We start from the raw sequence: 16,145 nt of genomic DNA on the forward strand, positions 1-16,145 counted from the left end.
CCCTCCCTCCCTCCCTCCCTTTCCTCCTTCCTTCCTTCCCCCGTCCCCAACAGTGCCTTATTACACACCTCCTGATATTCCATCAGATTCTCATAAAAAACAAATAAGTATTCAACTTTCAGTTCATGGTGTCTGGACAGAACCGGTCACATTCCCACAACAGCATTGGGAAATGTTCCCTATGGGACTATTACAAGTTCTTGTCATGTTCTGTATGTGCTTCCGTTCTCAACACCAGATTTTTACTCCAAAATTCTAATGTTTGTGCACTAATTCTCTATCACAATCATCTCAGGGCAGAAAGGTAAAATCAAATAACGCAAACTCCTTACCTTGAAGTAAAGCAAACAAGAAAACTTACATTCACCCCCAGGACCCCGGCCCATCTAGCCATGTCTCGGCCGTGGGCTCTGCTCCCCCACCATTTCCAGAGCTGACCTGCTGCGCTCCTGCCTCGGGCCAAGCCCTCCATGGTGCACGAAATCTTCCAGCCCTCCCCTGCTCCAGGGCTTCACTCCAGCCTCCCTCTCCTCCATCCTCGTCTTTTTCTTCATTGCTAACGGCCTACCACTGGATTTCTTATAGGCCCAGGGGCTGAGGCCTGGGGCTAGTAGCCCTCTGGCTACTCCTCAGTTTTCTGCTCCTCCCATAAAAACTTCTACACGCACTGTCTGCGGGCTGCCTTCCATTCCCTCTTCCCCTTGCTCCAAGCAGGCTTCTGTCCCCACAGTCCACCAGAGCAACTCTCACCAAGTGACTTCCTTGTCACTTAGCCTTTCACTGACGGCCTTTTGGTCTGTGGCTCACTTGACCTACAATGGTATTTCACCTTGTCGATAACTCCTCCTGTCTGGAAACATTCCTTCTATCTGTCTTCTCTTGGCTCTTCTACTTGTGGTCCCCCATCCTCAGTCACCGTGTGACCTCCTCCTCTTCTCCCTGACCCCTGTGGATTCAGGTGCCCAAGGCTCAGCCCTTGCAGACCTCATCCAGTCCCATGGCCTGATATGCTGTCTCTGTGCTGAGGACTCCCAGTCACGTCGTCAGCTCAGAGCTACCCGACTGCAGCCTCCGGTATCTAAACTCCTCTCCGCAGACTCACTAGTCGTCTCAACTTGTCATGTCTGTCATCAAACTCCAGATCTCACCCCCACCCCCGAGCTACATATGGTCTCTCCTAGCTCAGTTTTTTTTTTTTTTAAAAGATTTTATTTATTTACTTGAGAGAGAGCGAGTGAGCACAAGTGGGGTCAGCAGCAGAGGGAGAGGGAGAAGCAGACTCCCCACTGAGCAGGGAGCCCGATGTGGGACTCGATCCCAGGACCCTGAGATCATGACCTGAGCCAAAGGCAGACGCTTAACGACTGAGCCACCCAGGCGCCCCTCCTATCTCAGTTAATGGCAACCACATCCCATCCCTTGTTAGAACACACATTTGGGAGTCCTCCTTGATACTCCTATTTTCAACCCTTACCCAGTGCCTCAGGGAAATCCCATTGGCTTTTTCTTAGAAAGCACATCCAGAATCTGACCATTTCCTCCCACTTCCACTGATCCCACCACAGTCTAGGCCACCGGCATCTCTAGTGTGAATAACTGTAACAATCTCTTAACTAGTCTCCCTGCTTCCACCCTTGCTTCTCTGTGGTCTACTTCAATGAGGCAGCCAGCGAGTTCCTAAAAATTTAGGTCAGATCATGTTACTTCTTCACTCAAGTGAAGTGATCCAGTGATTTCCCCACTTCGTTCAGAGTCAAAGCTAAGCCCTACCCAAGTCCCGCTCTTCTAGCCCTCACCTCTCCGACCTCAGGTGCTACGACTTTCACTTTCGCCCACTCTGTCTGGCCCACACTGGCCTCTTCCCTGCTCCTCCAACGTGCCAGGCACGCTACTTCAGACCTTTGAACCGGCTGTACCCTCTGTCGGGAAGCTTTCCCACCAGATAGCCACATTATTAACTCCCTCGCAGCTTTTGAGTCTTTGTTCAAATGTCACTTCGTGGTGAGGCTTACCTATACTGGTTTTTAAAAATTACTCTCTCTGTCCCTGTGGCCTGGCATTCCTGGTCTTTCTACCCAGCTGTTTCTATCCCTGCAGAAAGCCAACCTTCTACTGTACCATAAATTTTCCTTTTTTATTATGTTTATTCTCTGTGTTCCATTCTACATCTATGAGAACGTGATCATTTTCTCAAAAGAAGGGATTTTGGTCTTTTTGGTCACCGTTGTGTCCCCATCCCTAGGATAGCACCTGGAATCCAGTAAGCACTTGAAAAATATTTGAATAAATGAATTGAGGGAATATTAGTAAATATCTGTCCCTTTCCTACTTCTACCACTGAATGTATAAGTTGTTGCTACTATGATTAATAACGCACTATTAATGCCCTAAACAAATATTTCTGAAATTGTATAGGCTTGAAAGTTTGTGTTATATAATTTTATATTAAGTCTCCAATTTTGTTATGCTGTTGATTTTTTACACTCTTGGGCAAAGAAAACATTCTACCCAACCTTGTCTGAAACACTGTAAGTTCAAATTAATAATAATTTGGCAGGTCGAAATTAATAATTTCTTAACCATATGTGAAAAGCAAGGAACTTTTTTAGAAAAGGGCTTATACAAATGTATGGAAGTTGGTATTATTATTTTACATTTTAAATAAAATTTTAATAATAAACTTCTGATGCTAAACTAAATTCTTCTTGTAGAAAATTAAAATGCAGAAAATTATTAGGTAATCACTTATAACCCCTTCATCTATTGAAAATTTGGTTCCTTCTTTTGAGTTTTAGTTCTAGGAATGTTTTCTGTGCATGTGTGTGTGAGCATGTGTGAGCAGAGAAGTATTTATGTGTGTGTGTGGGTGTTTGTGTGTGTATGATACAGGACTGGTCATATTTGTATATTCAATTTTATATTCTGTTTGCTTTATCTTAGATTTATCACATGCATTTTTCTATTCCACTGAAAGCCTGTAAACCTTTTTTTCTGTGGATATACCATTTACGTACCATCTGTTCCCCTACTGCTGGGCATTTGTGCTCGAAATATTTTGCCACTCTAAGTGGCAATATGATAAATCTCTCTCTGTCTTAGCCCACTTCTCTCACCACTGCTTTGACCCTTCAACTCTGAGAATTCTTAAAAGTGGAGTTTCCAAGGGGCGCCTGGGTGGCTCTGTTGGCTGAGTGTCTGCCTTCGGCTCAGGGTCCTGGGATCGAGCCCCCATGTCAGGGTCCCTGCTCAGCGGGGAGTCTGCTTCTCCCTCTGCCTCTGCCCCTCCCCCAGGCTCATGCACACACGCATGCACTCATGCGCTCTCTCGAATAAGTAAATAAAATCTTAAAAAAGAAAACAAAAGTGGAGTTTCCAAGCCAAAGGGATTTTTTTTCTTAAGTAGGCTCCACGCCTAGTGTGGAGCCAGCCCAGCATGGAGCCAAACGCGGGGCTTAAATTCACGACCCTGAGATTAAGACCTGAGCTGAGATCAAGAGTCGGACACCTAACTGACTGAGCCACCCAGGCACCCCCAGGCCAAAGGGATTTTAAAGCTCTTAATACATGTTGCTCAAGTGCTTTCCAGAAAATGGCAACAGTTTATACACTTCCACTTGAACTGTATATGACGGCACATCATTACTTTGGTAATATCTTACTTAAATTTGCATTTCTTTGATTACTTATATTTTCTCTTCCTAGAATTTCCTGGTCATGCATGTGCCTCTTCTTTTAGAAAGAGGGGCTAGCTTCATACTATTCCTACTGGATTATAGGAGTTCCTTTAAATTATGCATATTAACTCTTTGGTTCATGAGTGTAAGACCTGATGGCAACACTCTAAATAAGAGGTGCGTTTATTTTTGATGTAGCTCTAATTGCTAAGTCAGATTACTAATTACTAGGTTGTCAACTGGATACAGAAGTATTAATTTGCATTTCATGCTAATGCTAATATATAATTCTTTTTTTTTCCTGGATTTATTTTTTTATTATGTTAATCACCATACATTACATCATTAGTTTTAGATGTAGTGTTCCATGATTCATTGTTTGTGCATAACACCCAGTGCTCCATGCAGAACGTGCCCTCTTTAATACCCATCACCAGGCTAACCCATCCTCCCACCCCCCTCCCCTCTAGAACCCTCAGTTTGTTTCTCAGAGTCCGTCTCTCATGGTTCATCTCTCCCTCCGATTTCCCCCCCTTCATTCTTCCCCTCATGCTATCTTCTTCTTCTTTTTTTTCTTAACATATATTGCATTATTTGTTTCAGAGGTACAGATCTGAGATTCAACAGTTTTGCACAATTCACAGCGCTTACCAGAGCACATACCCTCCCCAGTATCTAACTAATATATAATTCTAAGATGCATGTCTTAGTTTGTAAATCAGTTTGTTAAACTTACCACCGGAAGGGGTACCAAAGAAGATAATATATTGCTACTTTTTATAGGTATGATTTAATGCTAATAACCATATCCTTATGGATTACATAATAATTCACCAAAAGCTGTAATGTGTATATAGAGATGATAAAGAATGATAAATAGCAGGTTTATGACTTTATAATGGAAAGCTTACCATACTGTCACTGGGATAATAATTAATCCTACCTATTGGTAGCAGTTAAACTAGGTCCCACTTTTCCTTCTGGGGCCACAGTGACGAAGACCGTGCCACACTGGAGGACAATGTCCACATATACATAGCCAAAGCCAGTCAGGAACACAACCTATGAGAAGAATATTCAAAATCTGATTAAAAAGAAGTAAGAAACACTACTGAAATGGTTGCCTTCAAATGTCTTAAGTTCTGATTCGATGCCACAAACACTTGCTGGTTATATTTCTTTATATCTATGTGTGTAGGCTATTCAGCTGACTTGAAAAAAAAAAAAAAACGAAAAAGATCAAATCCAGATTTTTCAATATCCAGCTGTAAGGTTCATAGCAAAAAACGACGGATGATAGGGCATGAGTGTCTTCATTCTCTGCTTCTTTGGAATTGGCAAATAGCTCTGTGTGGGCTGGAGCCCAGCCATGGGCCGGCTTTGTGTGTGCATATGAATCTCTGTGGAAAATAATCCCCTGAAACTCAGGACTTGAAATGCAACATGCAAAAAACTTTCAGACTCTTGAGTGTTGACTTACTACCATGAGGATGCCCTTCTATCCTGGGGACACAGAAACGTACCAGAAAACCTACCACGCCATAATCCTCTCAAGGCCCCTCAGTCCCTCACATAACTTGTAACAATAATGTCAGATAACTTCATTTGCCTGGAGTCAAAATGAATTTTTCTTCCACGGGAAGGTGGACTAAGCCCCAGAAAACTTCCATCTCAGAAGCCAGGTGCCAGGCCAGCAGGAACAGATGTCCTTTTAGCATTAAATAGGTTGCTTAAATGGATAAATATCTGCAAGCAGAACAGAACTGTTTGAAAAACAACTCCAAGAACATCTTGTTCACGGCCAGCAGTACCTGAGAGGAGGGGCAAGAACCTCCTGTGTTTGGGAATGTTGATTTTGATAACTTGCAGTATCAGTTCAGTCCAAGTCTGGGCCCTTTATTATTGCTAGGACAGTAAATAAAAGAAGGCTGAAAATTCCTGGATGAAGGAACAGAGCTCGGTGCCTGCCTGACAGGGAATGAATGTACTCTAATTCTGACCGTATGCGGAGGAACCGGAGAGAGAGTACACAGAACCGCAGGAGAGAGTCACAGGCTCAAACTGGGACGTGACTTCAATGTCACCGGGCTTCTTTCGTGCACGAGGGCGCCTCCTTCAGAAATCCTGACCGCGTGCAGCACCCCGGGCCGTGCGGCTGGCCATCACGTCTCCCGCTCAGCTCCTGCAGTGTGGTGGCCCTCAGATGCTCCCCCTCCGCGGGCCCCTCCCCTAGTGCCTTCTCTTCCGTCCCACGGCCACTGCTTTAGCTTAGGCCCTTGTCTGCCACTCGGCACCCCTGCGCCCCTCCCCACGCGGGTCCTTTCCAGATCCTGTGTACCTTTGCACATACTCCTTAAGGATACCTTTCTCCATGAAGGTACTCTCGAGGTTTCTTAATCCTTTCCTCAGCTTGATACTTACTCTGACGTCCCTAAAGTACTTTAACCATATTTCTGTTTGGTCACAAATCTGTATTGTTTGCAGCACAGTCACCTGTTTATACACCTGACCCAATGACTAGATTGTCAGTTTGATGGCAGGAGGGGAGTCTGTTCTCTATGGACGTGTTTCTCAAATGGATTGTTTTGCAAAAATATGTTTCTAAAGACCCTGTATCCTGAATTTGCCTTATCTGTTCTAAGGTAAAAACTGAACTTGGGGCGCCTGGGTGGCTCAGTCGGTTAAGCGTCTGCCTTTGGCTCACGTCACGATCCTGGAGTCCTGGGATCGAGCCCCACACGGGGCTCCCTGCTCAGCGGAAAGCCTGCTTCTCTCTCTGCCTCTCACCCAACTCGTGCTCACGCTCTCTCTCTCAGAAATATAAATAAAATCTTTAAAAAAAAATTGAACTTGACTAGGACAAAATCTGGAATGGCTCAGCTCATGAATCTAAAACAAAACAGGTATTATTTCAGAAACATTCACATTTATTATTTTGTATGATATACAAAGTAAGTCAACTGCTTTTTTAAAAAAGATTATTTATCTGAGAGAGAGAGAGAGAGAATGCATGATGTGAGAGGGGGAAGGGCAGAGGGACAGGGACAGACGCAGACTCCCTGCTGAGCGTGGAGCCTGAAGTGGGGCTCGGCGTGGGGCTCCATCCCATGGCCCCGAGATCATGAACTGAGCAGAAATCAAGAGTGGGATGCTCAACTGATTGAGCCACCCAGGCGCCCCAAGTCAACTGCTTTTTTTTACTAGGCTTATAGATGTGGGATTATTCATTTGGCACAAACCTTTCTAAGGCCCTGTGCTCCCTCCCATCTGTATTTCCCTCTCTCAGTGACTGTAACTTCAGTGCATGTCCCAGGGTTTTAGGAGAGAACTATCAACCCTCAGGGAGGGAGAGGATCAAAAGGGGAAATATTTATTGCTGTGTTCAAACTCAAAGTCATCCTTAGGCATTATGAAATGAGAAAGGATACTAGTTCCTTCTAAGATAGTAAAGATAGGTCAAGCTGATGTTTTTTGTTAACTGCCCAAGGGACTCTGAAACAAGCAAGTGGACCTAAATCTTCAAGGTACTACTTCTCGTCAAAAATCTGGACTATGGAGAAAAATTTTGCTGGGTGTTCCTTTCACTGCACCACTAGAATGGAAGAAACATGGACTTTTAGTTCGTATCTCTTTTCACAGGGAGAGAAACAGCTCACAATGCCAAGCATTTTGTACAGCGGCAGCTCTAGGGATTAGGGAGTTAGGTATCTAACTGCCAGAGAAATTAGGCACCTGCACCTGGGTTCCCACACAAGTTTTAAAATTAATCCTTATTTTGTTTTGATGGTTTGGTCATTTAGTCATTCAACCAATTATTTGATACTTAAAGTGCACCTACAAAAAGCAAGGCACTGTATTAGGGATGGGGAAGATCCTTTTTTTTTTTTTTTTTTAAGATTTATTTATTTATTTTGGGGGGAGAGAGAGAGCACACAAGGGGGGGAGCAGACGAAGAGGGAGAGAGAAGCAGACTCCCTGCTGAGTAGGGAGCCTGATGCGGGGCTTGATCTCATGACCCAGAGATCATCACACGACCCCGAGATCGTGATTTGAGCAGAAATCAAGAGTCAGATGCTTAACCGACTGAGCCACCCAGGTGCCCCAGGGACCAAAAAGATCTAATCATACCCTCAAACTGCTCTCAGCTTAGCTGGTGAAAAAGCCAAGTACACAAATGATGAGGTAATAACTAATAGTTCCAGGGCAGAGATGAGTAACTTGCTTCTCCCTCTCATATATTAATCATCGTGATCTCTGTATAACTCATGAGGGCAATGGTTTTGTGTCCATTTTCTTCAGTACTTATAACCGGTACCTGGTATGCAATCAAGATCTGAATGGAGATCATCTCAACGTGGCTTCTGCGGTAGAGACTTCTAGTGTCCCCCCGTACCTGTCTCCTTCCAGGCACAGAACAGGAGTATACTCCTCACCCCCTTGCGGTTTAGGTATGGCCACGTGACTAAGTTCTGGTCAAAGAGCTAAAGACAGAATTGACAAGTGTTACTTCTGAGCCAAAGCATAAAAGAGCTAGTCTTCTTCTCCTGCTGCAGAGGCCGAATACAGGCTTTATGTTCTAGATCAGTGGCAGGACAAATCCAATCCACGGCCTGTTAATTGTAAATTAAGTTTTATGGGGATAATAGCTATGCTCACTTACTTACATATTGTCTCTAAAGCCTAAAATGCTTACTGAAGAAAAAGAAGAAACTTTTTGAAGAAAAAGCTGGCTGACTCCTGGTCTAGCTGGTTGTGGCACAGTGTTATACAGGCAAGGAGCTGCACACCCAGCTTCCAGGCCCTTGCTTAGTCCCTTCTACTGATCCAGAGCTCGGCTGTGACTGCCATCAGCTGACGGAGTATCAGCAAACACGAGGCAAGAAGCCTGATAAAGCTTGCTTCCTGGGGTTTGCCCTCCTGCCAACCATGTGAGGGAGTCTGGTTTAGCCTCCCTACAGAGGAAAGACCACATGGTGAGAGAGATGCCCAGACTCTCCAGCTGAAATCCTCCCTCTGCCAACTTCCAACCGAATGTGGCTGCATGAGTGATCCCAGGCTCATCCTGCAGAAAAATCACCCAAACAAACCTTCAGACTCATGAGACGTTAATCATTTTCAAGCCTCTAGGTTTTGGGGTGGCTTTTTACAGTGGGGCAGACAAGGTGATGGAGACTCCACCAACCTGCATCCCTGAGTGACCATGTAGAACAGAGCTCCCTGGGCACAAAGCATGAGCAAGAAGTAAATGCTAGGATTCTGAGAGGCAGCATAACTTAGCTTATACGAACTAATATAATATAGATATCGGTACTAGAAGTAGGGTTCCAGCAAAAACCTAAAATAGGAGTCCTTGGCTTAATGGTCAGGCAGTAGGAATTGATATTGAAAGATATTAAAGTGGCAATTCATGTTATGAAGTAGCAGACATTTAGTAAGACTGTTGTCTGGGATTACCTGATTATAGGCAGATTATAAACCTAATCCATTTGTGCCTCCAGAAGATGAGGTTTGGAAACAAAACATTAGTAGTGTGTGTTGGCTGTTATTGGCTGTCTCTGGCAATGTATTCTGAAGAAGAGATGAGTTCAGGAAACAATTGGCCAGTTTGCAAATAAAAATGAAAGAGAATAGAGAGATTCCAGAAATTCAGGGCCTTGCAAGGCTAGAAATGCTTTTAAACCTCAAACATCAAGAGACCAAAGTTTAGTGAATATGAAGGCAGATTAATACTCTGCCCTAGGGTTACATATAGGCATCACACTCACTGTTAAAACCTCATCAATTGTTAAAGTGACTCAGAAGAAAGTTTAGCTTAAAAGTATAAGTTTGCCACAGAAGCTCTCTTAAATCTAGAGAGAGGCAAAGAAACAAGATAGCACAGAAATATGCCTTGAAAAGGACCATGGACGTGGTTGTCAGTTCATGAATTCTCTTGGGAAATGACTACTGCCCAATAAACTCACAAGCCTTGACTAAAAGAGACTGTGATTGCTTGAGACTCAATAATACGAGCTTCAGAGGTGATAGAGGAAGATCTCTTGAGGGTAGAGCCAGGGACTAGAAGAAAAATGGTAAGAAAGTAGTTCCAAGAGTAGAAACAGGGCTCAGAGACTAGACCTTGCTCCAGGGTAGAAACCCCACAATTACGTGCTCAGAAAATTTTCCGAATTGTCATGGATGAGGGGCTGCCATTATGTCTCTCATTCTTCCCCTTTCCATTCTGGAGGGCTTATAATGGTTATGCTTCTTGTAAAATGGGGGGAAAGGGAGGAGGACATGAGCTCACAGCCCTCCAGATGAAAGGAGTCAATGTGCAGACTCAGAGAGTCGCTCCGAAGTACTGGATTTCCAGTGGGATGTGGTGACTGGATAGAACGCCGGGGAGGCGATTTGTTTGTTCCACGTGTGGGAAAAGGGACGATGACATGACTGATGACCGAGGGGGATTTTCTGTTGTTGTGGCCGAGCTGTTTGTTACTGCCCAGTGAGCAGCCAGTCCTGATCAGCGCCGGCATCGGGTGTTTGTTCTTTCTTCACTTCATACTGGTGTGGGGGGGAGTGTGGGGGGCTATTGGGCAACATATCGTAGATTTGCTGCCCTGACCACTAAACCCTTGGAGGATACTCTGTGTTTTGCCCTTTGTATCTGTGTTGGATACTCTGATCAGTAAGACTTTCTCTCCTGCGTGTGGGATGGAACACCATCCCAGGCCTATATCCTGCCCTCCACTTACTACGTTGTCTTCTACTACGATTATAAGTAAGAAACATTTTAATATAATTTGTGCTTTTCTAACATATCCAGTTATCCTTATTAAAATGATTGCTTATTAGATTTATGTCCAGCAAACAATATTTTAAAAAATGATACCAATTTAATTTTACTAAGTTAATAAGTTACAAGGGGACACAGGAAATAAAAGGATGAATTCCTGAAAGTCTCTCTTCCCCTGTCTCCTGCTTTTTCCCTGTAGGCTCTATGTGGCAGTCCAGGGATAATCTGGAGGGAGTTATAAAGCATCCCAGCACTGCAGCTGAGGTAGACTTCAATAATAGGTACGACTGTTATTAAAACTCCTTCTGCGCTCCCCTCCTCCAATATTTTACTGATTTTCTCTCCATCTGGGCTACAGCAGACACAGGATACACCTTGCTGGGCCTCTTCCCTTTCCAGTTCTCTTTCTTTTACTTGACTCCTGGTGCTCCCACCTCAGATTTTTACTTTCTTTTTGTGGTTAAGTAATTCTGTGTCAACCTGATTGGCCAGAGGGTGCCCAGGTTAAGCATTATTTCTGGATGTGTCTGTGAGGATGTTTCTGGATGGGATTAGCATTTGAATCAGTGGGCTCCGTAGACTGCCTTCTCCAAGGTGTGTGTGGGGGGCAACATCCAGTCTGTAGAGGGCCTGAATAGAACAAAAGGGAGAGGAAGGAATCATTTGCCCCCTTTCCCCCTGCCTCACTGTTGAGCTAGGACATCTCATTTCAACTTCTCCTGGTGAATTTATACCATCAGCTCCCTTGGTTCTCGGGCCTCTGGACCCGCACTGAATTACACCTATGGTTTTCCTGGGTCTCCAGCTTGTGGGGGGCAGATAATCAGCCTCCATTAATAGATCTGCAGATAAGTCAATCAGCCATTCTATTTGTTCTGACCTTTGGCTAACATTCATTTTTCATAAAAATTTTTACTCCCTATTTTGGGAAGGAATAAATTGAAAAGGTACTACTTCTACCTCTAGATGGAGTGGCTTGTAAGAAAATATCTGAGGAAGGAAAACCATGATATGGATGAAGTCAAGACTTAGGCTTTGAAGGGAAGACGAGATCTGTGTATGTGCTATGGACCTGACCCCTCACCTGTGGAGGGAATACGGGAGTGAGATGCAGCCTGGTTGGTCTCAGGGGTGGTCTGTTTTAAGCAGTCTAGTGGCCTGGAGAGCCTCCTCTGGGCTGGACTCTGTGTTTTAGTAATCACTTGGGTGGTAGTTGTGGAGACAGAGTTGGAGGTGATGAGGCTGACAACAGAGAGGTCCTTTGAGGGGCTACTGCCAAACTCTGGGAGAGGGATGATGGATAAAAGGCCGGAAGTAGACCATGGTCACAGAGAGAAGGGGCAGATCCAGAGACATTTTTGAGGAATTTCTGCCAGAAGCTGGTGATTTACAGGATGTGTGTGGGGGAAGGCACTGGGGTGCAGGAGGAAAAATATAGGCTCAGAAGCTGGACAGTTGGAGTTTGGATCCCAGGCCACTTGCTTTGTGCAAGGTGACCTCCCTGGGCTTTAGGTAGCATCTACCTTCAAGGGATGTGGCAGGGACTAATGATAATATTTGTAGAGTGCTTGACATAAAGCAGGAATTCAATACAAATTTACAGAAATATTATTTAAGGTTTGTATACTGGGGAGTAGCGACTCTAAGAGAGCTGGCTTGGGGAATGGAAAATGATCACTTGGTTTCAGACATGCTGGGTTTGAGGAGCTTGTGAGTTTCAGGCGGAGATGTCTGGTGGTTGGTGAAGAACACTGACTTGGAGCTCAGGAGAGATGCAGGGGCCAGAGACAGATCTGAGAGTGACTGGATGATAGTTGGTAGCAAAAGCAATGAGATTCGATCTCCTAGAGAGGAAAAGAAGGGAGATGAATTTCCAAAATGATCAGTTTCTAAAATGAGAAAAGGTTGGATAAGGGCGAAAACAAAACAGTGATACTCTGGGTATAATTCTTCCCTCTGCATAGCTGCTGAAAAATATTTAGGGAAATCCTTACTCCCAAGTATCTTTAAGAGCAGGTGTGACTCAGCTGGAACAAACTGTAAACACACAGAAGACTCTAGACCAGGGCACTTGGCTGATGTTCTGAAGTGGGTACCAACTTGCTGGTATCTGTTCTGGCCTTGATATGGGATGTAGGGGAAGGCAAGTGAAGTAAGCAAAAAGTCAAAACGTCTTTACTGCACGTTTTATAAATCAGATACTCCCTTGGGTTGGTAACTTTTTTTCTACGTAAAGATTCCTGGATGGAGGCTGAAGGTATGTCGGAAAATGACTACATGCTCTTTAAGCATTAGTGCTCAGGGTTATTACCTCTGTCTGATCTGCACCAAGTGGACTGATTACATACTTGAGTCCTGGTTAATCAGGGCACTTAGCAAAGTGTCTTATGATAACCTTGTAAATAAGATAAGAAACATCTTATATAGTATGGCTTAAAAAAAGCTTTCAGATGCATTTTCTTATTTAAGAAATGTAGGCTAGATGACCGTGCACTTTGATGCATTAGTGGATGCCTGAAGCCACGCGTTAGGGAGGTATCTAGTGATTCACCACAGCATGGAGACCTTGGACTTGTCCCGTTCGACATATTTATTAATGACTTGGACGAACACGTAGAACGCGCGCTTACCACATCTATAGATGACGTAAAGCTACCAAGGATACTTAATATGTTGGATGACAGCATCACAAATTTTTTTTAAGGGATTTCAACAAGCTGGACTAGGCCAATAGCAACAAGATTTAATTTATTGGGGATAAATGCAAAGGCCTGTCACTGGGTTCAAAAAGTCAACTGTACAGCGAGTCATATGATAAAGACCTGGGGGATGTGGTTGACCACAAGTTCAATAATAACAAACAGTCTGAACTTGTTAATAAAAAGCTAACTCAATCTTCTACTTTATTAATGGAAGCATAGGGAGGTAATAGCTGGTTAGACCACATTTGGAATACTATGTATAATTCTGGCTGCCAGATTTTTAAAAGGGAACATAACACACTAGTGTATTCAGACAAGGGTAACTGTGGTGATGGGTCTGGAAATCACATTTACTGAAGGAATGATTCAAGGAATCAGAAATGCTTGGCCTGGATAAGGGAACACTTAGAGAAGATGTTGAGGCGGCCTTCAAATAATTGTAGTGTTGCTATATTAGAGGGGAAGTAAACAGTCTGTGATGCCCCAGAGGGTAAAACAAGGATGAATGAGTGGGTGCTACGGAGGGAGGGTTTTCAGCTCGACACGAGCAGAAACTTTCCTATAGTCACTGCTGGAATAAGCCCGAGCCAGAACACTGACGGGAGATGGCACGGGAGGGACTCTTGCCCTGCGTAGAGGGGAAAGTAGAAAAGCTCTTCTAACCTGTGCTTTCATGAACCTTCAGGTAGCAATATCTGTAGCCAGGGCTGGACTCCAAAGGACAGACAGGGACCTCTGTTTGGTACAGGAAAAATAAGACCAGGTTACATGTGGGCAGATCCCGGTTCCAGCCTGATCCTGCTTAGTTATAAACCACCTAGCTGATTACTCTTTAAGCCTCAATCCTCTCATCAGGAAAATAAACAGAAAAATTATTGCCCTAATGATCCTAGAATTTTTGCCGTGATCAAAGGCTCTGTCTTGGGACTTACTCCACTTGACTGATTTATTTACTTATGCTCAGGTCCTTGGAGCAGGAGTAAGGCCTTGTTTGGGGCAAAGGGTTTGGCCCTGGATAGTTCCTCAATTAAAGCTTGCCGAATAAATGAACGAAAGAATGGAGACTGTGGATATGCGGGCACTTTGTAAATGGTAGAGAGCTACAGAAACATGAAGGACTGTTACTCCCCACCTTCCACACACACACGGAGAAGAAAATCCTGGTGACACTGACTCCATGGAACACTTCTGCTAAGTGTCAAAGATCATGAGAGTTTCCTGGATCTTTTTAGAAGAAAACGCACCTGCAAACCTTCTGGGGTGCAAACTGCTCATTCTTCTTTGCTGTTTCAGTGGCTCAGAAATTGCTTTTCATAACAAGTCAAAGACTTCCCATGGCTCTTAAGATAAAAACCCAAATCCTTGGTTGCAGATACTGAATCTGGCCGGGTTTGGCCTTGAACTGCCTTACTAGTCCCCCTCCCACCCCCTTTTCCTTTATCTGGCACTCTGGCCACACTGGCATTTAGATCCCCGAAGGGACCAGGCTCCCTCTCTGAGCACCGAAGCTTCAAACATGTTGCTCTTTCCGCCGAGAAAAATCTCCCACTTTCTTGTCTACTTCATGCCTGTTCAACTTGAAGGCAGAGATGCGAGGTCTCTTACTGGAGAGGTACTCCTTGTCCTCTCAAGCTTGTCTGCTCTACATCCTAGCAGGACAACTGACCTGCCCTTCGCAGTTGCTTCCAGAGTTCACAATACAACAGCCTGGGGAGCCCTGGCTTATTACCTGTCTCCCCCACGTGGCATCTCCCAAGTGCAAGGGCAGCGTTCCCTCCCGTTCACTGTATTTCACGTGGTCCCACTACCAAGTGACAGCGTCTGGCATGTATTAGAGACTCAGTAAGTATTTGTCGATTGGTGACTGATGCATGCTTCTCAGTGTTTGTGTTAGTTAAACGGCAGCTACGTTTTCTTTGTTACCTTTTTATTCAAAAAAATACTGCCTAGCGCTGATGAAAATAAGGTTTCTGATTATCGGAAACTGCAGTCCCATAAACTAGGCAGGATTCTAAACTGTTTTCCTGATGGGATCAAAACTGTGACTTAAAATGCTCAACAAAAGCTCATTTTTTATGTCTTTACTTATGTGTTCAGAATCTAGAGATGTTTTCCCCTGGAGTCAGGCTCCCACCCACTGTAAAGTTCAGGATAAGAGCACCAGCTGCTGCTTCAGGGCCTCTGGTGAGCAAGCAGGGGATGTCTTCTAGCAGGTGCGAGCTACTAACACGACCCAGGAAAGCCCCCTCCGAAAACGGTCAGAATTTTGTGGCCTACATGCTATCAGGCCTTCCCAATAACTCCTGAGCCAAAGAACACCTCTTTGTGTGATTATAAACTTACTTTCTGCATGTTCCCTGTCATATTCCATTTCGAAATTATATGACATGACACTGTCCTATTTCCAGAGCTGAGGTGAGGGCCGATCACCGGCAAGAGCTAAAGGAGTTGTCTTCCTTGAGGCAGATTGGGGATTTTACGGTGCTTTTATCCTGCTTTTTTAAGGTCAGCTTTGAAATGCGCATCACGGGGCTCAGACCCAGGGCTGAGGAAAGGCTCCTGGAAGACAAACTCACTTCTATAGAAGGGCTGCTTCCTTTCATCAGAGGACACAGCGCCATTCGCTCCCCGGTGATTTACATGCCTTGGTGTATTACCGAGGAGATGTTGGTGAGGGTCTGAAACAAATCTTCCTGCAGAGTAGGAAGTGAGCCATGGTCTGCGGGACATATGGCACACAGCTCCTCCAAGATTAATGGGAACATGAGCCTTTGCTGGGTCCTCAGACCAGGGATGATAAGGGTGTTGGAAAGAGTACTCCTCCTAGCTTTGAAGTATCTGTGACTACAAAGGTTTGAGGAAATTTAGAGTGAACGGGAATCCCTGAAATAAGGTTTGGCAGGCAGAATGCCTATTGTCAAGAATTCCCTAGACCTACAGAAGCAAGCAAGGTTTGAAAAATCTTCAAACCGATGCAGAGGAGTTCAGGAACCC

At 44.5% G+C, this 16,145-nt stretch overlaps 1 protein-coding gene across 3 annotated transcripts in view; it reads right to left on the reverse strand.

The window, feature by feature from the left end:
• The window catches only part of VPS13B (vacuolar protein sorting 13 homolog B), a 741,629-nt gene that overhangs the window by 21,222 nt on the left and 704,262 nt on the right, over positions 1 to 16,145 (reverse strand). For all 3 annotated transcript variants that reach the window (XM_078072177.1, XM_078072178.1, XM_078072179.1), the window contains one exon: positions 4,618 to 4,736. In XM_078072177.1, coding sequence (XP_077928303.1) covers positions 4,618 to 4,736 — 119 coding nt within the window. The remainder of the gene's footprint in view (positions 1 to 4,617; positions 4,737 to 16,145) is intronic.

The sequence above is a fragment of the Halichoerus grypus genome, chromosome 5 (assembly GCF_964656455.1).
Source record: "Halichoerus grypus chromosome 5, mHalGry1.hap1.1, whole genome shotgun sequence".
Lineage (NCBI taxonomy): Eukaryota > Metazoa > Chordata > Mammalia > Carnivora > Phocidae > Halichoerus > Halichoerus grypus.